Genomic DNA, 25,704 nt, shown 5'->3' with positions numbered 1-25,704 from the left:
GATCAAGAGTAATATCTAACGACCTAAGTTTTATTCTATCTTGCGAATGCCAGATCAAACCTAAAAATTTAACCGTATCCGTATCCTCAGCCGCTCCGTCGACGGATGCAGCTTTCATGAGAGAATCGCTGTTGCTGGACCAACATCGCAAGTTGAATCCACCGGTAGACATGATAGCACGAGACGCGGAATAAAACTGCAACATTTCGATCTGATTATCGATACTGACACCGCAATTGTCAACGTAAATACTCTTAGCTATAAATCGACTTGTAAGAGAATCATTCATGCGCAAATGTTTCAAGACTGTCGCGTTTAAGATAAAAGGCGAACAAGTAGCGCCGAATAAAACAACTCTGAACCTATAAGTAACAAGTTTACTGTTTTGATCGGTCGGATCTTCAAGCCAAAGAAACCTAGTAAAATCACGATCTGACTTATCTAACTCGATTTGCAGAAAAGCCTTTTCGATGTCGGCTACAGATGCGAAACTGCACAATCTAAAACGGAGAAGAATGCCTAGAATATCGTTATGTAGCCGCGGCCCTGCAACGAGGCAATCATTAAGACTAACCGATTCTGGAGTCTTACAACTACAATCAAAGACTATTCTCAACGGAGTATTTTTAGACTCCCTAAAAACCGCGTGATGTGGCAAGTAGTGACACTCATCGGCTGTCGAAGCATCCGGAACCTTCTCTATAAAATTCCGCTTTTCTTGATCTGCAAAAAGTTTCGCGTATTCACCAACATGCCCGAGTTTGTGAAGACGCTGAACCGTCGAGATAGTCCTTCGCTTACACGTCTCAAAATTGGATGACAGACTAACATGGTCGGACTTCCAAGGAAGCTTGGCAATGTACCGAGTGTCCTCGAGCTTGTCGACGGTAAGCGAAGGAATCAGCGGATCATCATCTTGGGGATGCTCTATACCTAACGTTTCGAGGTCCCATAAACTGTTCAAATCTAAAGTATCCGAACGACCAACTAGCACACTGAGCATGGTTACATCGCGATTATCTCGAGTCTCCGGAGTACCGGACCAGATAAAAGATAACCTAACCTAGAGTCTACAGCTACAGGACCGTTACCTGATGCACTTCGAACAATGCTATCTAAAACTATATCATAATAGTAGTCTAAGCCTACGAGAAGAGAAATATGCAACGGATCATCTGTAACATGATTAGCGAAACGTAAGTTGCGTAAATAATCATAAAAAGCCACATCAATGCTCGTCTGGATAGGTGCCGCGATTTCAGGAACAACTAAAGCCTCAATATCGAATAAAGATTCATCCTTACAACGCAGTTTGAATTTAACTACATCCAAAATTCTAATACCGGACGACTGAGACCCAAAACAAGAAAGTCTAATGGACTCTTTCCGAAATGGCACCAACTCCAGAGCATTGACAAGTGACTGCTTAATGAAAGTCCTTTGTGACCCGTCGTCCAGCATAATACCACAATCAGCACAACTATCATTAGAATGATTTACAATTTGAGAAACGGCGGTTTTCAATAAAACGCCACAATTCGACGTCTGCGCATGACAGTTTTTAACCGTAGTTGTTTCGGCATTATTAGACTGAAGCGATTGGTCAACATCCGACTTCTTATTAGCTGGGCTGACCGCTGAAGTACTCTGCCCGTTACCCACAGGTGGCGCTGAAGTTTGCGTTTGAGCGGGACCTACAAAACTAACATCATCGGACTTTACCCCCGTTGGAGGTTCTAACAATTTTTTACATAACGAAGGATGGTGCTTAGCACTGCATTCGCGACAACCGCGCGTACTAGCGCAACGTGATGTCATGTGCGAACGCGCCAAACAGTTATAACATAGGCTTAACTCTATCGCGAGCGCGACGAGAATCGTAATCTTTGTATGTGTCACACTCTATGGCTATGTGGCTACCAGAAGCACAATAATGGCATGTTTTCGGTTTGGGCATTGGAGGCCTAGGTCTACCGGTATTTTTTGCGAGACTGACAGCGACCATGGTTGACCCTGGATCATCACACTGTTTGAACTTGGAACCCGGACCTTCCCCAGCATCCAGCACAACAATATCCTGAGCTATACCCATTATAACTTCACGCAGCTGATACTCACGATCCCCATAAATGCGAACTAAACTCTTTCTAGCATCCGGAGGGAGCTTACCCAGTATCACTGGAATCAAAACTCCACCAAAAAAATCGTCGTTCTTTCCGAGAGTCGATAAGGAATGGACATACATACATAATTTATCATGAAAGCAACGCATGCTTCCGAGAGAATATGACGGCTTCGGGAGATCAAGAATAGCTTTAGTGTACGCACTTATCACTTTATGCGACTTCCCATAGCGAGTTTGTAAAATTTCAACAGCCTCTTTGTATCCCGTGTCCGTCAAAGGAATGCCGGAAACACACTCTAACGCCTCCCCAGATAACTGACACTTCAAGTAATTGAACTTATGTACGTTGGATAATGTTTTTGATGAATCGATAGCAGCATGAAATGAGTCCCAAAATCCTTGCCACTCCAAAATCACCCCCGAAAATTTCGGCAAAACTATTTTAGGCAGGTGAACTTTGGCTTCCGCCTGTGGGTTGGGTTTAGGCAATTCACGAGAAACATCTCCGATTTGGCGCCTCATTTTCTTGACTTCTATACGCCACGCAGAAAGTTCAGTCTCCGACGGCTCAAAAAATTTAACGAACTCATCGTCGTCTAGACCGTCAGCAATGGCTGAGTTTAACTTAGCAATGAGATCAAGGCGAGATTCTAGCTCTTCTAAATTGACGTTGGCGGACGCAAAGTCCTGGGCAGGAATAAATGTTCGAATACTATCAAAATTTACCTTTACAAGGCCTCTATGAGCATTACAGCTCCGCTGTTGCTTATTCATTGCTGTCTTTTCGTGTTCCTTGATCCGGCTCGAGGGACCAAAAATGTCGTGGAATTCTACAATTCGGTTCTTCCCAGGAAATCCATACTATAAACGACGAGACGTCGGCTCTGTTACATAGAATTTATTAAACTGACCAAAAACTACTTGTACGTGCACCCCCACGTGACACGTGTACAATAGAACGATAAAACATTATAATAAACGGACTGTATCAAAGAGAAATTGACATGCACGTATAATTCTGCCGTATAGGCATACATTTCACAACAGGACCAGTGGGGCAGCAACCCACTGGTCATACCCTTTCGGAGACGGTTGGGCCTCCCGGGTCGTCTCTCGTGGCTACCGTCTCCGTTCCCTAAGGCGACTGCGCCTGACGAGGTCACCTCCCGACATGCGGCCAAAACCGGGTCAGGGGGCCTTAATCTCTCGGCTCTCAAGGAATTGGCCGAGAATGGAGCGATAGAAACAGTTTGCAACGAAACTTCTCCCGGCTGGTTTTCTAGAATATTCATGGTACCAAAGGCCACAGGGGGTCAATGGACGGTGATAGATCTGCATCCCTCAATCGGCACCTAGACATTCCAAGGTTCCGGATGACCAAACCCAAGGACGTGATTCAAGGGCTCCGTCCGGGTCAATGGGCGGCTTCATTGGACCTGAAAGATGCTTACTTTCAGGTTCCAATTCATCCAAAATCTCGGCGGTTTCTCAGGATAAAGTGGAAAGGCCGCCAGTTCAAATTCAGGTCTCTTCCATTTGGCCTCAGTACGGCCCTGTGGGTTTTCACCAAGTTGGTCAAGTCAGTTCAGAAGGTACTTCAGTCAAGGGGTGTTCCACTGTTTGTTTACCTCGACGACTGGTTAATAGTCACGAACTCGGCTCAAGAATGTCGGGAAGCAATGACCTCAGTCTTGGACTTAGTCCACCAGCTAGGGTTCCGCGTAAACAGGGAAAAATCTCAGTTGACGCCGGCCCAACAGTTCACTTATCTCGGCATGAACTTCGATCTCCGAATCGGCAAAGTCTTTCCGTCTATGCCTCGAGTAGCCAAACTTCAAGAAGCAGTAGCGGGGGGTCCACAATCCCGAGAACAGCTCGTTACTGGTCACGGCTTCTAGGCTCCATCAGCTCCATGGGTCTGGTGGTGCCCTTAGGCCGCTTAGAAGCAGGCGCTTGAAACAATATTGGAAGGTCTTCTGGTCTCAGTCGAAGGGCAACTGGGAGACCTTGATTCCCGTACTTCCAACCGATCTAAGTCCGGATCTTCATTGGTGGGCGACAACTACGAATCTTTGGCGCGGGGTGTCACTAGCCCCGTTAGAGGCTCCAGTTCGTGTATTCACGGATGCCAGTCACCAAGGGTGGGGGGCACATCTGGAGAACTGTGTCAAAGCCGGAAAATGGTCTCGCTACGAGGCCACCAACCACATAAATTTCCTGGAAATGCTGGCCGTGTGGAAGGCCCTGAAGTTCTTTCACAGGAGAGTGGAGGGCCACCACGTTTGGTTTGCCACAGACAATTCAACATCAAATAGAGAGATCAGTCAATTGCAACATAGTTCTGGTAGCACCATGTTGGCCGGCTCAGAATTGGTTCCTACCACTTCTCAACCTACTGTGCGACAACCCCAGGATTCTTCCGAATTTCCCATCGCTTCTGTCTCAAGGGAACTTTCGGCATCATCCAAACAGCCAGTGGTTAAATCTGCTCGCCTGGCCATTGTCCAGCGATCCTTGTCAGCTTCAGGCTTTTCAGAACAGGCTGCCTCCTTCATCGCAGGATCTAAGCGGCCATCAACAAGTACCATTTACGATGCCAAATGGGGTCATTTTGCGGATTGGTGTGCTGCAGGGGAAATTGATCCATGCTCACCCTCTGTAGCTCAATTGGCACATTTTTTACTGCACCTATTTGTAGTAAAAGGTTTGCAGGTTATAACTGTTAAAGGTTACCGCTCCGCGATCTCTCATACATTGCGTGCTTCTGGACGGCCAAATGTAACGGGATCATCGGATATCCCAGCTTGTTGCAGGGTTTTCTATTTCCCGGCCTCGGGTACCGGGGATAGTTCCACCATGGGACCTGTCTGTATTTTTGAAGAAGTTAATGGAGGCTCCATTTGAACCTCTTTCTGCAGCATCATTTGCGAATTTGTCAAAAAAGTTTGTATTCTTGCTGTTCTTGGCTTGCTTGGCCCGTCGCTCTGAGATTCATGCGCTTTCAGTGCGACATGGTCATATTGTCTTCGGGCCAGCGAAGGAATTTTTTTCGCTGCGGCCTGCTTTGGAGTTTTTGGCAAAGAACCAACGACCAGGCTCGGTTGGTCGTCAATGGCGAAATGAAGCCCTAAAACATGGAGTGGAACCGGGTCTTCCGGACAGGACATTATGTCCTGTGCGGGCGTCGTGTTTCTATTTAGATCGCTCTGCTCCACGAAGGGGTTCGCAGGAACGGTTATTTATTTCGCAGCTGGATCACCTGAAGGGTGATATTTCTCGGGACATTTTGGCCCGATGGGTCTCTTCACTGATCAAGGACATTTTATTGAAGGAGAATCTTTCCTCGGAGGGAGTGGTTTCTCATCAAGTAAGGTCTATGGCTACTTCCTGCGCAGCCTTTTCAGGTGCTCCGTTGGAAGAAGTCTGTCAGGCCGCTTTTTGGAATTCTCCATCGACATTCACGTCATTTTATTTACGGGATGTTTCAGGCCAGTTAGGCTCATTAGCGTCACTCGGTCCTTTTGTTATGGCTCAAGGTGTCCATTCTTTTCCAATCGGACCCTTTAGCGTAGAATATTTATGTTTGCATTATCGGATCACAAGGTGTGTATCCATGTACATAGTTTGGGCTCGCAAGTATTAATTTTGCAAAATTCGGGGGGGGGGGCCCTGAGCTGGATGTACTCACTGCGGCCAACCGGTCTTCCCTGTGCTACAGTGCTCCATTCCCTGCTTGGGTAAGTGCTCTCTTTTTTCCCTCTTACCTTGCGTTTGAGCGGTAGTTTTTCTATCTACCTTTCCCACCATCCTTGTGCTAGGCTAGTCTCGCAAAAACCATTGGAAAGGGTACAGTACTCGACGGAAATATTACAATTTTTGGAACTAAAATTTGTATTTCCGAGTAGTACTTACCCTTTCCTATGGTGGGAATCCCGCCCACCATAGGAAAGGGTAAGTAATACTCGGAAATACAAATTTTAGTTCCAAAAATTGTAATTTTTGTGGTAACATTCCCTTGTGTCCTTATTCTTGTTTCAAAATATGGTACGCTGAAAACAATCTGACTGAAAATTGAATGTGTGTTTGAAATCCGAGAATCTTGGTATCAGTGAAGTGACCATATTCTGGCATAAAAAAAGCAATAAAAACTGAATAACCATGGTTATCAACATGAAATATACTTTATTGTGTAGCAATCATTACATATAAGTGTATTTGATTGAAAATGATCATATATTTGCTTACTGTAACATGATATATGAGTTTGAAATTTCATTTTTCGATTGGAACGGAGTTCGGTGGCCATCTTGATGACGTCATTGGTTGATCTAGTTAATACTGCGTCACTTTTTTTGGTGGGATAAGCTTAGTACATTTAATTTCTAACCATATATAGTTTGCATGAGTTAAATTCAGTAGTAAGAGCCATGGAGCTAATTGTATATATGGTATGTTATACCTACAAAACCACTAATTATAAGTGGCAGGAGAGGGTACATTGATTACAAAATACTGGCAGTGAAAGGGTTAATGCTAAGTTTGTATTTAGACCTTTCTAAGGCTTTCAATTCTATAGACATCGACATCCTTTTGAATAAGTTGCGGTATTTGTGGAGTAGTAGAACAGAACTGGTTTTCAAGTTATTTAAAAAATCATGAGATGTTTTTGAGCTACTGGAATCTATAATATGTCTATGTTTAATATTAATAATGAGGATAAAGAATATTATTATTTTCAAAGTAATCCGTTGCAAAATTGCACCAGAGAACTTATGTGTTTGATGCTCCTTAACCCTTGTCAGTTTTTATAGTAGGCCCTGATAGAAAAGTTTATGTCACATGTATAAGCAATTGTGTTTGTTTGCCTATCCTAATATTAAACTCATCAATGCAGTGAGTCAATCGCCACAAGCCATGCTGTATGCATGGGCACTTATAACCTCATGTTTTAAGGGCGTAAATATCTAATCCAAGGCTGTTGATTTTTGTTGCAGGTAAAAAATTGGGTAAAAGAGCTTCGGAAGATGTTGGGTAATCATGTTGTATTAGTTATAGCCGGCAATAAAATAGATCTCGATAAGGAGCGACATGTGAATGTTCGAGAAGCTGAAGCGTAAGTTAATTATTATTTACTCTATCAATATATACCCGATATAGGAATTATATCTCTTGGCTCGCTGGATACTGTTAAGATATCCTTTTACTCAAAAAGGGTTTGACTCCGGTATTTCGATCAGTTAATATACCTAGAAGGGCATGGTGTTGACAACCGACATAGTCAACTCGGACATCTGGATATATTTTTAGCCCACTTGGGACTTAAGTCCCAGCGGGCTATTGCGTTCTCTTTTCGTCCGTCGTCCATCCGTTCGTCTATCCGTCCTTCCGTAGATGGAATCCAGTTATTTTGGGAAGGTTTGATGATGCTTCAATGTAATGTCTTGATATTTGGGTTACACTTGTATCTACCCTAGACACATCTTTAGCCCAAAACCTGGCCCTGTCAGAATCAAGATGGCAGCCATTGTTGTTTGCCAAAATCAGCACTTTTTATACGTTTTTTGAATTTTTTGAGGGAAATTTTGAAGACGCTTTGGTCAATTACCTTGATCTTTCGAATATATTTGAATCCCTCCAGGGCCCATAAGACTAACAAAAATTGGGTCGATCGGATCAAGATGGCCGTCCTATGACCTTTTTAGTGCCCAAAAATGTCAATTTTGGCCCGAATTCTGAGTCCTGTAGCTTCCTACTGGTTTGCCAATTCTCATCGCAATTGCTGATGGGTAATCTGATATTGTGCGTCCTCAGGGATGTTAGCCCTACTCAGCCTGCCCCCAACCCAAGAACTAGATTGAGCACAATCAATAATTAACAATATAGGTTACTTATCCAGGTCACTCTGAAATATTCTACCTTTTAATTTGATTTATTTTCCATGGCGGCTGTTAATTAGAGTCTACTTCTGAAAAATGACTGTATTAGATGGTTCCAATAGTGAACATTTGCAGCAGAGTCAACTGGAAACGCACCTGTTCTTATGCCACATTGTGGGGGGGGGGGAAATGAGGGATACTGTATTCACTTCGACGTCCGTCCATCTGTCCGCTGTGGTTTTTGTGCCCTAGCACCTAAACTCTTTGGCAGATTCTCCTTAAATTCAACATTTGTGTTGTACTATATTAGGTTGTTAACTGATTAGATTTTGGGTCTTGTAGGTCCATGGTCAAAAACAGGAAGCCATTTTGTAGATTTCATTTCCGGGCTCTAACTCATAAATGGTTTGAGATAACTTTATAAAATTCTTTGGATGGGCTGTGGGTAAGTGATTACATTTTGAGTCCTGTAGGTCAAAGGTCAATTTTTTGGATGGATTATGCTAGAGACCATGAGTAGCTGATTACATTTCGGGTCCTGTAGGTCAAAGGTCATGGTTACTAGGAGCTGTTTCTTTTTAGCCAACTTGGGACTTTAGTCCAGGCGGGCTATTGCGTTCACTTTTCGTCTGTCGTCTGTCCGTAGACGGAATCCAGTTATTTTGGGAAGTTTTGAAGACGCTTCAAGGTACAGAGATGAGAATTCCCCGCGGATCCGCGGTTTGCCGCGGATTTCGGTATTGAAAAATATCAATTTTCCAAATAGTCCAAAAATGATGTAAAAGTATTGATGATCTCATTCAATTGGTCTGGCGCGATTGGTAATCAGGTGAACCGTAAAAGCGTCCAGTGCCTGTTTTACTTATCGTCACGTAAAAGTATCGCATTTCAATGCATATTCATTGCAACACTGATTTTGTATCTTCATTTGTACTACGATGAGTGTGTGTGTATTTTATCGATCGGTTGCAGACACGCGCGCGCAGCAACAGTAGTAATGTACATTGATAGGCCTACTTACTGACGTGTGTGGCAAACGCCTTCAGATATTATACTCTACTGGGTGATGATTTTTAGTGAGCATTCATCGGCGCGTTTTAACTGCAATAATTCAGGGCTCGACCAGTAATGCATGAGATGCTGAATGTCATCGAATGAGGATGTACCACATTGGAACTAGCTATTACCTTCCAAAATATAATAGTCGTTCATGGGTTCAAGATGGCTCTAAGTGCTCGGAAAACACTTTTAATTTCTAAAATTTTCTTGGGGGAGGACACCCAACCCCCAAAATCGCTTCGCGCCTTCGGCGCTCGCGAGTGCTGACAGCTGGTTCGCGTGTGCAACTCAACAAAAAAAAAATGCGGATTTTATAGGTCAGCGTTCTCATCTCTGAAGGTAATGTCTTGATATTTGGTTTATACATGTATCTAACCTGGACACATCTTCAGCACAAAAACTGGCCCTGGCAGAATCAAGATGGCCGACTGGCAGCCATTGTTGGTTGCAAAAATCAGCACTTTTTACATGTTTTTGAACTTTTTGAGGGAAATTTTAAAGACGCCTTGATCAGGGTTCGTCGCGGTGCTTGAAAAGCTTGAAATGGCTTGAATTTGAGAAATACTACTCAAGTGCTTGAAAACAGCTTGAAAATAGATCGAAAGCTTGAAATAATTATTTTTGACTTGAAATAAAAAGATATGGCTTGAAATGCTTGATTATCACAAATTTTCTTCTGCGCGAATTTTTTTCGATGAAATCGCAGACAGAATATGTTCTTGAGTCGTTTCTACGCCTGCATCATGTTTTAGGCATCCATAAAGAAATTAATTGAATTGTATTGAATCGCGAGACTCGCTTGCACTGCGACTTGTGGTGAAACTCTCCGGTGTCTGGAGACTTGAACATATGGGGAAATTTCAGTCATGCATGTTATCGAGCATTGATGTAAAATGGCATTGAAATCCCACACCAGGTGTGAGAGCCATGTTGAAGGCACCGCGACCTAGTCAAAGTCATTGAACATAACAGATTTCGTATTAGGCCATCCAAAAATAATGGTCTGTTTGCCGTCACCTGACCGACCCGACTTCAAAGGTACCGAGTGGAAACTTTTTTCTTGGAATCATTGAAATAAATTTTATTTTTGATACAAATGGCCAACCCACTGCTGATGTATGAGCTATGTATGTTTGAAGTTAAGTGTGCATTGTGTGAAAACATGCCTCGACTATAGTTGAAGTTTTCCAGGAAACTGGCTGTGTTCCAATAAGCTGCCATTCATTCTTAGTGACTATATTAAAGCTGGTAATGTTATAGCGTGCATATATTCAATTTACTGTTTCATTTTGAACGCAGATTTGGGATATTGTTTCCACTAAAAGAGGTGATGATAAATTTGTTGTTTTTTTTTTGCCCCAAAATTTTGCAAAAAAAAATGATTCTACCTTCCTGCTGACTTATCCCAAAAATTTTAGTAGGTGTAACGGCAAAACAGACAATTAATTTGGGATGGCCTAATATCCAAATCTTGATTGATATGAATATTTAAGCTAGGAAATGCTGAAAATCATTGTGTTAAAAGGGTTTCATCTCTAACAGAATCGTATCAACTCTGAGGTTCCACTGGAATCAAAATTTTACCTCTTTTTTAACATTTTTTTACGAACCTGTTAAAAATAGGCAAATTGGCTCGATCGGACTCAAGATGAAGGACCTTTTAAGTGCCCAAAAATGTTAATTTTGGCCCGAATTCTGAGTCTGTTGCTTCCTACTGGTTTGCCATTTCTCATTGCAATTGGATATGGGTATTCTTTGGAAAGGGATGCTTTATACCTGAGATATGTATTTTTGATCAGCCAATTATGACGCAATTGGCGGCCATCTTGGTGTCATTAGTACTCATTCGTAGGTGGGAAAAAGTTTTTCGACATTATATTGATACCTAAGCATATTTTGTAACAACAATGAATTAGAAAGTTGTAGCTTATAACGTTCTACGATTGTGGTGAGTTTCAATTTCATTGCTTTTGTATATGGAATAATACAATATCTTAGTATTTCTATATTTTATTTGTACCAATACGTATTTTGTTACCACAATCAATTTATTGCAAAGTTGTAGCTCGTGGTGAGTTTTAAGGAAATTAGTTATTCTATATGATCACCAGGGTGCGTTCAATAGTAGAATAACCTAGTATTTCCTTATTATATTGGTACCTAGGCATATTTTGTTACCATGATCAATTGCAAAGTTGTAGTTCATGACATGTTCTATGATTGTGGTGAGTTACAAGTTTATTGGGTTTTGAATATGGTCACCAGGGGCGTTGAATAGTAGAATAACTTAGTATTTCCATAATAAATTGGTAACGAGGCATATTTTGTTATCACAATCAATAACAAAATTGTAGCTGCTGATATGTTTTATGATTGTAGTGAGTTTCAAGGTCATTGGTTTTTGTATATGGTCACCGGGGGCGTTAAATATTGAAATTGTTAGATTGTTGAGCATTTGAAACCACTTCCCAAGTGGGCATGGTGTCCCTGGATCCCTACTTTAGATTTCTGGGCTCTTAATTTATAAACTGTTTATGATTACTTAGTGAAATTTTATTGATGGATTACCCTCGAGGCGGTGAATGACTGCGGGGGTTCCTGTAGGTCAAAGGTCAAGGTCACCAGAAGCTGTTTTGTATTTCTCATTTCCTGCTTTCATAAACTGGTCGACATACGCTCAGGGTGTATTTTACACTAAGGCATTCATCTGATGTGGGAATGAGTGGTCCTCAGCGATATTCTTGTTCAGTTTTAGTACGAAACCCTGCCACACTATACTGACACATCTAAGACACATCTCAGTTGTTATATAACAATTAGTTATATAACAACTAAGATGTGTCTGATCAATAAAACGTAACTCTAATTAGCAGTAAATTAATCATTTATTTTTCCTTCACTTTGTGCGTATAGTTCACATACTACCTATGGTGGCGCTATTTATGATGTTATCTATGACAAGCAACACAAGCACGTGTGAGCTAGTTCGTGTAGCCTATGTATAATCGATAAAATAAACATCATTTGATCACTATATTCGCAGAACTACAGCACTACTTACTTATATGCGATATTCATATCATATACAACAGTAGCAACACTATACAATGTAAGAGTTTATATATTCAAATCACTCCCAGAACGATAAAATACTGCATTGAAATGTCTGTGAAATGACTGGCAGCCGCAAGCATTTGTCAGAGATTATGTCAGAAACGCGCACCTGCTAACATATACAACAACAGTGAACACGTGCTAAAATTGCCGATTTAAAAGTCGTATTTCTCAGTAATGGCTGAACTAAAATTCAAACCAGTTCCATATTTGATATTTGTGAATACATCACATTTGAAAATGAATTTTACACAATATTCTATTTTGATTGCATTTGCTCTTAAAAAGTCACAGACCAAAATCGAGTCCATTTTTGATAGATTCTTTTCTTGTTTGATATTCAAAGAAGATGTAGTGTCTTACGTCATTGAATTAGTGTTATTTAGGTTGTTTATGTAGCCTAGTGTAGGCCAGATGTAGTTACGTTGCTGAATAAAGAGAGATCTTGTTGTTTGTCTAACTCTATTTTTCATGTTTTTAATCAGTTGGACGTCACAAATGGTGACGAGGATAAGCTAAATTTGGTATAGACTTTCCTTGACACATTATTAATGTGTAATAATATTTGCAAAACGGATGTCATTCCAATGGTAAAATTGGACTGTGCTGGGGATGCTACGAGCGTTGGACCCAGATGGAAACGGTGTTTCTGTATTACGTCGAAGGAAAGGGTATAGGGGACATGGACCTGAACAGAGCCCTGTTACTCCACTCTGCCAGAATGAATGTACTCGAGATGTTTGTAACCCTCGTTCCCTGACACAGGAGGGTTCGGAAACGGTAGACCAGCTCATTGCCAGGTTACGAAATCAGTCGAAAAACTGTGAGTTTGCCGATTGGAAGGAACAGATCATGTCGTTGAATCATGTAGGTCCTCGCAGCTATGAAAGAAACTTCTTCAAAAAGGCGAAGCTCTCAATTTGAATACTGTTTTAGGTCTAGCCAGAGCTATGGAAGCTGTCGATAAATAGTCTAGGCAGATGGATGAAGTTATCCAGGTCGATAGGAGGAAACCGAAGGCGAATTTTTACAGTAAAAATTATCACTCTGGCGGGAAGTCAGATATTACCGTGTTACCGTTGCGGGAAACAGGGACATATGTCAAAAGATAAGTGGGTCATTTCACAAAGTGCTATAAGAGTAAGTTTTCTGGTAGCGGAGACACAGAAATCAAACAAACGCAGTGGCGAGAGATTCCGATGAGGAGGCCGAATATCCATTCACAGTTGGAGAGGACTTGTTTTCGTTGTGTCCCGAGATGCGCGATGGTGTAATCGATTTAAAATTAGGCAGTTTAGTTATAGGAGCGTTGGTTGACTCGGGTTTAATGTGATTGACTCTGTCCTATACATCAAATTATTTGAAAATGCAGAAAATCTGCTGCACTGTTGTGCAGGTATAAAAAAAACTACCCATACGGCTCAGTAGAACCGTTATCTACAGTCGATAAGTTCGTCACAACCCTCACAGTTGTCGACCGTTCTGTGTTCCTTGTTATTAGTGGTAGAGGTAAATTGCTGATTGGAAAATCTACTGCTGAGAAACTGGGAGTTCTCAAGGTCAGATTGGGCGTTAATACAATTAGGGAAAAACGCATAACAATTGTGGTTATTGAGAGACGATATCCTGAAATTTGTTGAGGGGTCGGTAAACTAAAAGGCTACCAAGCTAAAATCCATGTGGATGAGAATATCAAACCGGTAGTGCAGATTTCTCACAGAATTCCATTCGCTTTGCGTGACAGATTAGAAACAAAGTTTATTCAGCTCCTTGAGGAAGACATAATCAAAAAGGTGGAAGGACCGACACCCTGGGTCTCACCACATGTTATCACGCCGAAACCGTCTGTGTAGATATGCAGCAAACACAGCCGTCATACATGAGCGTCACCCGATTCCGACGGCTGACGAGGTTATTCAGAGCATGAATGGTCTTTAGGAAGATTGATCTAAAAAGTGGATTTCACAAGTAAGAACTTGAAGATGAATCGTGTAGTATCACAATGTTCTCATGTCTTGATCTTTTCCGTTATAAAAGACTTATGCTAGATATAAGTTCAGTCCTGGAACTCTTTCAACATGTCGTTAAGCAGGCTCTTGCTGATTGTCCCGTAGTCGCGAACATTTCAGATGACTTGATTATTGACGGGAAAGGTGACGATGAACTCCTTTTTTTGATTGATATTTTATTTACATAGAACATATACAATAATACAGCGACAAGAATTATTAAATACATGATGAAAATACTAATTTAATACATTAAGTAGGAGATGGTTCTATGAAGGACTGACCCAAAGCCTCAAGGCTGTATCGCAAATGCGAGGGCCATACCTTTATGATAAGATGATATCATAATGATGATAAGATATGGATGGATTGGTGAATGGATGGAGTGATATGGAAATTAATTGGATGAATTAGGTATACATGTATAGCATTATGCTGGTTGAAGCGTGATTGTTCTAGTATTTTTCCAGTAGTTGTTGTTTAAAACCTCGAGTGAAAGAGCTGATAGTTCTTGAATTCCTGATATTAGTATTTAGATTTTGCCAAATGGTAGGAATCTTGTTTAAGAATGAGCTGTTGAAAATTGTACTTTTATGATGGATCGTTTTAGGGAAATTGCGAGATCTTGTATTATACCTGTGATTTGAGGAGTGAGTTGTAAAAAAATTCATAATGGGTTCCGGCAGGAGCTGTTTTGAGAAGCTGTAACCAAGTTTTGCTAGTTCAATTTGGATAATATCATCAAATTTTGGAATTTCATATTTTTTGAAAATAGGTGTAGATGGAGAATTGTAAGACGCATTATCGATGTAACGCATGGCGTTTTTCTGTAATTTGAAAATTGATTTTGACTGTTTCTTTGAGAGTAATGGGCCCCATAATGTAATTCCATAGGTCAAATAGGGATGAATGAAACTAAAATAGAGTAGCTTCTTGCTCCATGAGGGCAGAAACTTTTTCAGATTTCTTAAAAGATATAAATTACTATTAATTTTTGCCCGTACATGCTTGGCATGTTGATCCCAAGAAAGTATTTCATCGATATAGAGACCAAGAAATTTACAGAAATTGGTTGTTTTGATAATTTGATCATTTACTTTAAGTTCAAAATTACGAGTATTCAATGTAAAATTTCCTCGGATGGAAAATGATGAAATTTGATTTATTTAAATTCAGAGTCAAATTGTTCGCTCTAAACCAATCTACAAGTATTTCAACATCATTTTTTAACTTTTCCTGAATATCTAATAATTTTTTGCCTGTAATAAAAATAGTTGTATCATCAGCAAAGAGAATACATTTACAATATTTAAGGGATTGGTAAAGGTCATTTGTATATACAAGAAATAACAGAGGGCCTAATATTGAACCTTGAGGGATTCCATACGCTACATGACCTATTTTTGATTTTGTTTCATTAGTTTTTACGTACAATCGTCTATTTGTCTGATAACTATTGAACCAATTAAGTGGGGCCCCCCTTACACCATATTTTTCCAGTTTAACTAAAAGTTTGTTCACATCTATAGAATCGAATGCTTTTGAAAGATCTAAAAATAGACCCATAGTACAATTTCCCCATTCAAATCCCTTTAAAATATTTCCTGATAATTCCATAATTGCTTGACTTGATGAGTGGTTAGATCTGAATCCGTATTGACTTTTATATAGTAGTTTATGTTTTGAAAGAAATTTGTATAATCTATTATAAACAATCTTTTCTAGGATTTTAGAAAGTACAGGGAGGAGGGAAATTGGTCTGTAGTTGGTTGTTTGACATTTATCCTTAGACTTATAAATTGGAATAACTTCAGCTAATTTCATATTTACAGGCACCACTCCCCGATTAACGATTTATTGAAAATGCTTGCTAATGGTTGGTTGGTGGCAGTAATAATATTTTTTAACAGGGTATTATTTATATCGTCGTGTCCTGAACTGTTTTTGTTTGGTAGCGATTTGACCAGAGTTAGTATTTCATTTGGGTCAGTTGGATACAGAAATATATTGTTATCATTATGAGTCTTTAGGTAATCGGTGAAGGGTTTATTTGAATTTGGTATTTTGTTAGCATATTCTTCTCCAATTTTACTGAAAAATGTTGAAAAATTGTCACTGACTGATTTCGGATCTGATATATTATTGCCTTGAGATTTTATACATTCAACGAAGGAAGATTTATTATTCAACTTACCAATAGAATGTTTCATGAAACTCCACAATTTTCTACTATCGTTTTTGAAGTTAAGTATCTTATTTGCATAAAAATTCTGTTTTGCTAATTCTCTTAATGTAATTAAAATTATTTCTGTAATTTATAAAATTTATATATTTGGGGTTGGTTTTAGGAAGATCTAAAGTTTTCTTAAACAAATTATCACATTTCCTAGAACACTTTAGTAAACCAGATGACATCGAGGGTTCCACAGGTGTAGATTGTCGTTTTTTCACATTTTCAAGCGGAGCATAGTGATTCAATGATGCTTGAATTTTTTTTTTCACTATTAAGTCATAACTGTCATCACACGTCATATTTGATGTTGTGGTCCAATCCACATTGAATAGTTCCTGTTTAAAATTAATTCAATATTAGCTTTATTTAAATTTCTTGACAATTTGGGTACATTTTTGGTATTTGAATTTTGATTAACAATGGAAACAAAACAAGGAAGATGATCTGATAAATATGTAGTGATTATATTAGATTTATAATTATTATGTAATTTAGAGCTTAAGTAGATGTTATCAATGAGGGTTGCTGTTTTATGGGTGATTCTAGTGGGTCAAAATATTGTTGGCAGTAAATCATTAGAAATATTGATATCAAGGAAGTTGGCTATATTTTTATGAATATTTAGTTTTAAATAATCTAAGTTCTGGTCCATACCTAATATGACATTCTTTCTTTCTAGTTTCACTTTATTCAAAATAGTTTCATAATCCTGGAAAAAGTCTAGTTCGTTTGTACCAGGGACACGGTATAACTCATCGCTATAAGATTTTCACTGACTTTACCTGATTTCGATAAGATTTCGACAAAACAGGTTTCAAGTTTACCCTCTTTAAAAATACCTAGGTCATCTCTAGGTTTGAATGAGAGTTTTTTATTTAGATAAATTGCAACACCTCCTCGACTACGAGTGTCTCTGTGTTTTTCTATAAGTTCATATCCTGGTAAATGACATAGGGGTAGATTCTCTTTTTTAATGAAGGTTTCACAGAGAAGTAAATGTATATCAATATTAGCCATTTTAGATTTATGTATCAAAGTTTTTAGCTCATTAAGTTTGCTTGGAACGCTATGTATATTGTATTGTAGGATATTCAAACTATTGTTATCAACTTGCTTCACATTTTGTATTTCACTGTATGGAGAATCATTATTTTGAAATAACTGCTCATCTGTTAGGTCATTTAAATGGAGACTGACATAATTTTGTGTATTGCGTGCTTTTGGTTCAAAGTTTCCTAAACACATATCTGAAAATGATGAACTTTAATATTAGTTCAACCAGCGGATATAAGTGAGTGATGAGATGAGTTAAAATGAAAAGTATTGTAAAAACGTAGATATGATACATAGAAAATATTCGATAAACCTGTATGTAAATACAGAAAAAAACTTTCATAGTGATATATTATCAATAATGTCATGTGATGGTCCGGTTAGACCGGTGTCAACAATTGGCGGAAATAAGAGGCCAGTTGTTGTTGCATTAGGCTATTAGATCAACCTGAAAAAAATCTAATCTAATTTTAAGGTAGGGGCATTGATAAATATATATTGGATATTGGATACAAAATAGGATTAAATTTGTCAGTTAATAATGCAATGAGGAAATTTAGAATTTCACACACGTTGCTGTAATTAAACATTTGTTTATATGCGATACATTTAAGAAAATTCAAATCCTTATTGACACTCAGCATTATATACACTCAAATATACTAGTTAATAATGTACAGTTTAAAGTTGGTTGAATATTCTATATTTTATAATGGACAGTTGAAGACTGCTGAGTAACCTGTGGATATATACTGTAAAATTGATATACGGTACATAAGGTTTTGAAAGGTTTGAGTCAGAATGATGGATATACTGCAAAACTGTTACATAATTTTTTTTTTTTTTCCTAAATATGAGTCCAGTTGACCGTCTGATTATATTGAAGTTCGCTATGGAGTAGTACACAATAGTTCAATTTATATATCAGGCATAGTTATAACAGTCAGTAATTTGAGTTCATTGTTTAATTGGGCAGTGGTTCGTAGAGATCGATACGTTTTTTCTTACCATCTTGTCGACTACTACCAAATACCTTACCATTCATGGTCCAGACTTTGTCGTAGATCCCCGAGTTAATTGCTCTATTAACAAGTTTTCCTATCTCCGGGCACAGATCTTCAGGAATTGATAATCCGGAGTCTTTTAAACGTGCACGTTTCGAAATGATATTGTCTCTAAACCGACTCACTGTGAATCTGTCAAAATGCCACATACGTCGGTCTGCCTCTATTCCGTCTCCCCTCTGGTGTCCATGTGAGTGCTCCTATTGGTAATGTGTTTGCAGGCATACAAAGCACAAACAACGCCATCTCCGTCCCCTACCAGTTGATCTGGGCTTCAGCTGTGAGTCTCTCAGTAGATCTTAGTTACTTATTGTCATTGGCGGGACACCTTGCTTGGAATGCGTCCAGTTTCTTAGTTTTCCTCTTGGTAATCTTCCATGATTTGCGCACTTAATGACAGGACACTCATTGCATTTGTATATCTTGTTCTTAATTATCCAAATGAGCTTCTTGGCTTTCAAATTGACCAGAAAATCTCAAATCGCTCACTAAGCTTGATAATGTGTGCATCTACATCGGATAATATCAGTCACCTTTCAAGGATATTTTGCTGCCGAGGTACACTAAGTCGTTCACCTCCTCGATTGGTTTATCATAGACAGCAATTGAATTGTAGTTTGCTGTGTTCTGCCTTCTCAGCTTAGTCTTTTGGGACGCTGATCTTCAGTCCAATCCTCCCTACGTCGTGTGATGTCAATGCTCTCTTTTCACCGAACAATTATAAACAGAGAGAAAGTAAAGTACCTTTCCGTATGGTAAAGCAAAGTCGTTTCTGTGAAGCAGCAGAAACCCTAATGAAATGAGAATTGATTGTACATATAAGCTTTTTACTATAAAATCTATTTCATAAAGAACAATTGTATCTTATGAATCCATTTTCCTCTCGAAAATCTGATGAGGCACTTAATAACTGCATGGCTATTTTCATGAAAGACAAAGTTTATGTCAAACCTGGATTTGGGAGATTATTTTGGGGATGTCCAGGGGATATACGTGTGCTACCGAGGATAATGCAAAATTCGAGTTCGATCATTGAAATAATAAAAAGTGGTGTTTCAAACAAAGTAACCACTGTAAAATATTTGTATCTTAATCTCCATTTTAGGTATGCTGAATCTGTCGGTGCACAACATTTCCACACATCTGCCAAAATGAATAAAGGAATAGAAGATTTGTTTTTAAATTTGAGTAAATGTAAGTATTTTAATTGTTCTGCGCATTAAAATTGGGCATGTTAACGCTAATGGTGCAAGTTTCTACACCAGTTGACAAAATAAAAATTCCAGTCCAAATAGTATATCTTATTTTCATTTAGCTATGATGGATCAGGCTGGAAATGAGGACCTGCAGCAAGGTTGTCCATCAGTACGCAATAATCGAAGGAGTGTTCAAGTAATTAATGATGTTGATGGAAATCAGCGAAGTGATGCGGGATGTTGCTAGATACTTCATTCAAATAATAGCTTGACTGTGATGTTTAAAAAACCAGGTCCACTCCTGATTCATATACGAATCGGGTGATGTAAATGTTATTGGTGGACTTCTGGATGATTAAATAATTGGGCAGTTAAGTAAAAAATCATATAATACCTAATAATGATTGGATGTCCGTACTTAACAGTGCTCGCTAAAGTCTCAGATTGGACAGAGGATGTTCAGGACATTTTTAGAATTAGTTATTATATAATATTGAAATTAAATAAACAAGAATAAAGATTATGTTGTGTATAAGTATACTTTGACCTTGAGTAAATGTTGTTATTGAAGTAGGTCAGAGCATGTAAGTTTGGCCTGTTGATGGTAATGATGTATGTAGCATTTGTTTACTGGATCCCCTGCCAGTCCAATGGGAAACTATGCCCTTGTGTAGTTAACTGGTCCAAAACTCTTCAGGTAAATGATAGTGAAGAAATCTCATTTCGAAAATTTTCAAATCTTACACACCTGTTTACGTGGAAAATTGATAAAATCTTGATTTTGTTATTTGTGGCCAATCATGCTGTTTTAGCTCTGAGGAATGAGAGAGCTATTATAAAGATGTCTGGAAATCGATTGTGTATGTAACCTGTCAAAGTATCCATTGTAATCAACGGCACCTATTGAAAACCAACCGGAGCCGCCTGGAACTGACTAGAACCGACATCAGAGATGAAGGTCTTTCTTCTTGTTTTTCAAGTTCAGAAGACAAAAAAGTAGGGAGGAAAGTTTTCCGGATTTTTCAAGTCCGATGTCATTTGTCTGAAAAGCCTAAAAATATTAGAAAATGTGAGGGGGGTAGTGTTTATTCGAAAGTTTGTCGGTACCGATGGCCATAAAAGCGCCGCAGACCAGACAATATTATTTTGTTTTACGTTTAGCTCCTATTACTGACATTTAAAAAGTGTAATAATTTCCTTCTGTTTCAATTATCGATCTTTCTACGATAGCAGTGCAACTGAGTGACGTGACCTCATTTGTACGCGTAGGCTATTTATAGCTGCCAGTAGTAGTATGTATTGTGAGAAAACGTACTGCGTGAGTAATAGGGAATAAGTTGTTTTAGATCAAAGGTTGAAAGGACGATCTCATAAAAAATAATAAATGAATTCTTGCAAGCTTGAATTTATTTTTTATATTTTATTCTCTCAACCTTTCAACCTGAAATAACGTATTCCCTATTTCTTTAATATTTTACATATGCATATTTATTTAAATATAATAATTTTGATTTTGATAAAAAATGATATATTAAAATGGAGAGTAAACAATCACAAAACAATATAAACTTTATTAAAAGGATTAAAGATACTACAATTGTAAAATCAGTAGATTATAAATTTAAAAAGTTAACAGTATTAAAAATTCATAAGAAATATTTGATTATCAAATATTACAACAATTACTAATGGGATAAATTAGGTATACATTTTGAATATGAAGGATTAAAAGGAAATAAATGTAAATTCAGAACCTATTTACCAGATAGATTTCATAGATTATCTAGTAAAGACATTGAAGAATTATGTTCTGGTGATTTCTATTTCATGTATAAAGGTAAGAATGAAAAAGGACACCGTGATATAGATTTTGAATGAAAAATATTTGAAATAAATGCAAGATAGATTGAAAGAATATAGACTATTTGTTGATTCTGTTGATTTGTTACAAATCATAAATCTCATAATTTAGAAGTATAATTAGATAGAGAATTTAAAAATTGTATTGATTTAAAATTAGTAAGTGATAGTTTATGTAACTCTTTTTATAATGTATGGGATAAAATTTTTGGACATAGATTGTTTATGATTCATGATAGAAATAAAAATAAATGGTTACATCTATTTTTAAAACCGGGGTTAAATAATTTAGATACATTATCTCAAGAAATTAATAGAAGAGCTCGGTCAAAAATGGGTGCATCTGCTAGATTTGGATTAAGAATCATTAAAAGTGATAGCTCTGATAGGATAAGAATAAAGCTAGGTAATGATGAACAACATCATTTTTAGTTAAAAAACCTTAAGCTAAAACTCTAGGAATAAACCTAGATGTAAGGATAGGTAATGTTGATACTACACCAAATTTGATACCTTTTACGCATTTTTATATTTATTGCAATTTAATAGATCCTACAAAAACATTTGAAGCAAATAAAAGTACATTTTGTAATTCTAGTATTGTAAATTTTTTACCATTGAAGAATGTTAAAGAATTCGGAACATTTAAAGCGTGAAATAATGGAAAAGTAATAATAATAATAATAAATCATATGAAAATACTAAATTAGCTATAACTTATATTGGAATTGTAATTGGTGGAACATTAATTTAAAATGTATAAAATTTGTATATATAAATGGATGTAGAAGGTGGTGAAGAAATTGGAATGAATACTTTCAATGAACCTGGTATAACTGATGAACAACCACCTGATTTTACTGACACAAGTTTTAGTAATGATAACGAAACAGCATATAATTCTAATTTAGCAGATAGTGGTTCTAAAGGACCATCAACAGGGGAGTTTGATAGAAGAGCCAAATCTAGAATAGATGTTGAAAATGAAAATCCAGATTTTTTTGATTTTTTAAATTAGAGTATAATTAATCTATGTATAAATAAGAGCCTGTTTTAAGGAATTCTGGATATAATATAAATGATAGAGGTACTAGACATTTAGTAAGAGAATTGACATTTTTAGATGGCGAATATTATTATCGTTTGCAAAGATGATTATTATATTAATATCTTATAAAAATCAAAATAAGATATTAGCAGAATAAACTTTGAAAAAATTAGAACTACCTAGAATTAAAAGAATAAGTAATTGTAATGAAATAGAAAATGTTACGGACACAGAAATAAACCAAAATTAAAGAGTATTTAAACAAAGAATTGAAGACTTATTTGAAATAATCAATAATAATTTAGAACCAGAAACAATTCCTAAAGAATTTGTTAATTCAAAAACCAGTAAACTTAAATCAATGGAAGTTCAAACTGAAAAACTTTCACCGGAAGGATTATTAGATGCAACAGATCAAGAAATAGAATCTTTAAAGAGCACATGCCATCATCCTGACTGCCCATAGTTTCTTTATCATGTGTTAGGTATATGTTCAAAATATAAATTTCGTGTGTGAAAAATAAGTATGTCATTTGAAAAAATGGTTTTAAATCTTGTCTTCAAGCCTCAGATTTTCTGCTAAAAATAGCTGTGTAAGTTCCCAATTTTCACCGGAAGATGGCGTGGATTATGACGTGATTGGTGCTAAACAACCGTAGAGTACCATTCATTATACATCTTAGATTGTCATTATAAACGTTCTTAATAAAAGACCAAAAGGTTCAGTGATTTGAAGTTCACACCGGTGGATAATATTATCCAACCATATATATGTTTGAACTAGTCAATAGACCTAATTCTGACAACAAAGGCGGCATTGAATCAAGTTCATCTGACTATAGTAGTAAAAGTAAGTCTATCCCAGTGGTTATGATCGCGGTATTTCATTCTCAGAGCCAGTATCAACAACGATTTAAATGATACTGACAGCTGTAAGTAGCCATACTCCGAGCTAGAAAACACTGAGCATCGCTGCTTCGCTGGACCCCAGCTGCTTGTTACTAACAGGCAAGAGTGAATAAAGAGCACAACTTTTCCAATCTAGCACTAAGAATGCAATGAAAAAGTCAGCTTTAAAGTCCTGTTGCATTCGCGAGTATGTATATTCCGAGGATACCTAAGTCACTGTTGACATTAGAAAGTGTCAGAACTAATTTCCAAGTTGAAACATTATATTTAGACGGTGTTTAAAGCAAAATAGCAGCACACAACTCATGAGATAATAAGTAAATCCACAAAATAGTCATTTCTTAACATATTTGTCATTTGTTAGCATACTCTAGCTTCGTTGTGCACAAGATAAGAGATTAACCCACAAAAACTTGAATTCCATGCTTAAATTTAAATTATTTTAAGTTATCAGTGTTCTTTTAGAATTTATACAAGAAAACAAATCCAGAGGATTAAAGAGAAGTGTATGACCAGGATGGGAAAACTTAAGTATTATTCGCTCTTGAATGTAGTAGTTGCCTGACCTCAGTTACAGAAGGTTTGAGGGCATGGAAACCACAGGGTTCCAGATCTGCGATGGTATGAACTGTTTGATGCACCGCGATCATAACCACTGAGATGTTAAGCACCTATCACGTCACTGATTCTGTGCTGCCATCTGTCAAGGAAAGCTAGCATAGAAAATAATGATAGCAACATAAAATAGCTTACAAATTACCTAAAACTGTAAAAGAATTTTTAAAAAATTGCTCAGTTACTGTTCATTGATAGGTGTTCTTTCCAACAATGTGAGTAATTGGGAAATGTGGGTTTCATACCAGAGGGCGAGAGGGCGACACACCACTCATCACCACAAGTAATTTCTTTTTCCTCACTCATCACCACAAGTAGAACGATAACCACACTCAAACGTGGTGAACGGATAATAAGACAAAATCCCACTATTTACAGATTAAAAGAATTTATTTATTCAATCTAAAATATATATAAGACACGACGTTTCGATCTCACTCTAGAGATCATCGTCCCCACCTTTTGGGGAAAACCATATTGAAATATTATATTTTGATTCTGTAACAGCTGATACTCCAATATTATTAAAATACAATAATCAAATATTAATTAGAAAAATTTCAGAAATAATTCCTAATCAAAATAAATCTTATATTTCATATGGTGAAAAAGAATTAATACAAATAAATGGATTAATGGATGTTTGGACAAGAAATGGATGGAAAAAATTAAAGAATATTATTAGGCATAAAACAAATTTAAAAAAATTATAGAGTTAGAACTAAATTAAGGTTTGTAGATATTACTGAAGATCACAGTTTAATTAAACAAAATGGTGATGAAATAAAACCAATGATATAGAAATTGGAGATGAGTTATTACATAAAAGATTTTACCCAAAAATGAATCATTTTTCATTATTCATTACATAGAACCAGAAACATTAGAAGAAAAAGAATATATTATTAAAGGATGTTTTATGGGAGATGGTTCAGCAGGTGTGTATAATTATGTTAGTGGTAATAAATATTGTTGGTATTTATGCAATCAAGGTTTGAAATTATTAGAAAGAATATAAATACTGTGAAGAAGTTTATCTTAAATAAAACATTTAGAATCGTGGATATCATATGAAATCATCGGCAGTTTATAGAATACTTGTGAATAACCCTAAAGATTTTGCTTTAAAATATAATGATGAATTCTATAATCATGCAATAGTGAAAACTAATACTTCAACAAAAGAAAAGATAGTTCCAGATTATGTATTAAATGCAAAATATAATTTAAGAAAATGGTATTTTATAGGATTCTACGCAGCAAATGGAACAAAAAAATATACAAAGGATAAAAAGATAACATTTGCACAAAAAGGAAAAGTTGCTATATCAGGATTAAATATATTATGTAATTCATTAGGTTTTAATCATCCTCCCTCTGCAGGGACTCGAACCTGATGGCATCGCTACACTCAGCCACGGCACGAACCCCTGCCATAGACGACCTGAACGAAAACTGGCGGCACCAATCAGATTGCTCGTTGTATAATCGTTGAGGCAAATTTCAAGGAGGAACTATAATGGGAAAACCCGGGCTAAAATAA

At 37.3% G+C, this 25,704-nt stretch overlaps 1 protein-coding gene across 2 annotated transcripts in view; it reads left to right on the top strand.

Annotated features, from left to right (window-relative positions):
• Positions 1–20,257, top strand: part of LOC141905046 (ras-related protein Rab-21-like) — a 76,611-nt gene extending 56,354 nt beyond the window's left edge. For both annotated transcript variants that reach the window (XM_074793784.1, XM_074793776.1), the window contains exons 5-7: positions 7,120–7,238; positions 19,639–19,727; positions 19,849–20,257. In XM_074793784.1, the coding sequence (XP_074649885.1) occupies positions 7,120–7,238; positions 19,639–19,727; positions 19,849–19,976 (336 nt within the window). In that variant the 3' untranslated portion in view covers positions 19,977–20,257. The remainder of the gene's footprint in view (positions 1–7,119; positions 7,239–19,638; positions 19,728–19,848) is intronic.
• Positions 20,258–25,704: the final 5,447 nt, after the last annotated feature.

This window comes from Tubulanus polymorphus, chromosome 1, assembly GCF_964204645.1.
Source record: "Tubulanus polymorphus chromosome 1, tnTubPoly1.2, whole genome shotgun sequence".
Taxonomy (NCBI): domain Eukaryota; kingdom Metazoa; phylum Nemertea; class Palaeonemertea; order Tubulaniformes; family Tubulanidae; genus Tubulanus; species Tubulanus polymorphus.
This window is presented reverse-complemented; position numbering and strand designations above follow the sequence as displayed.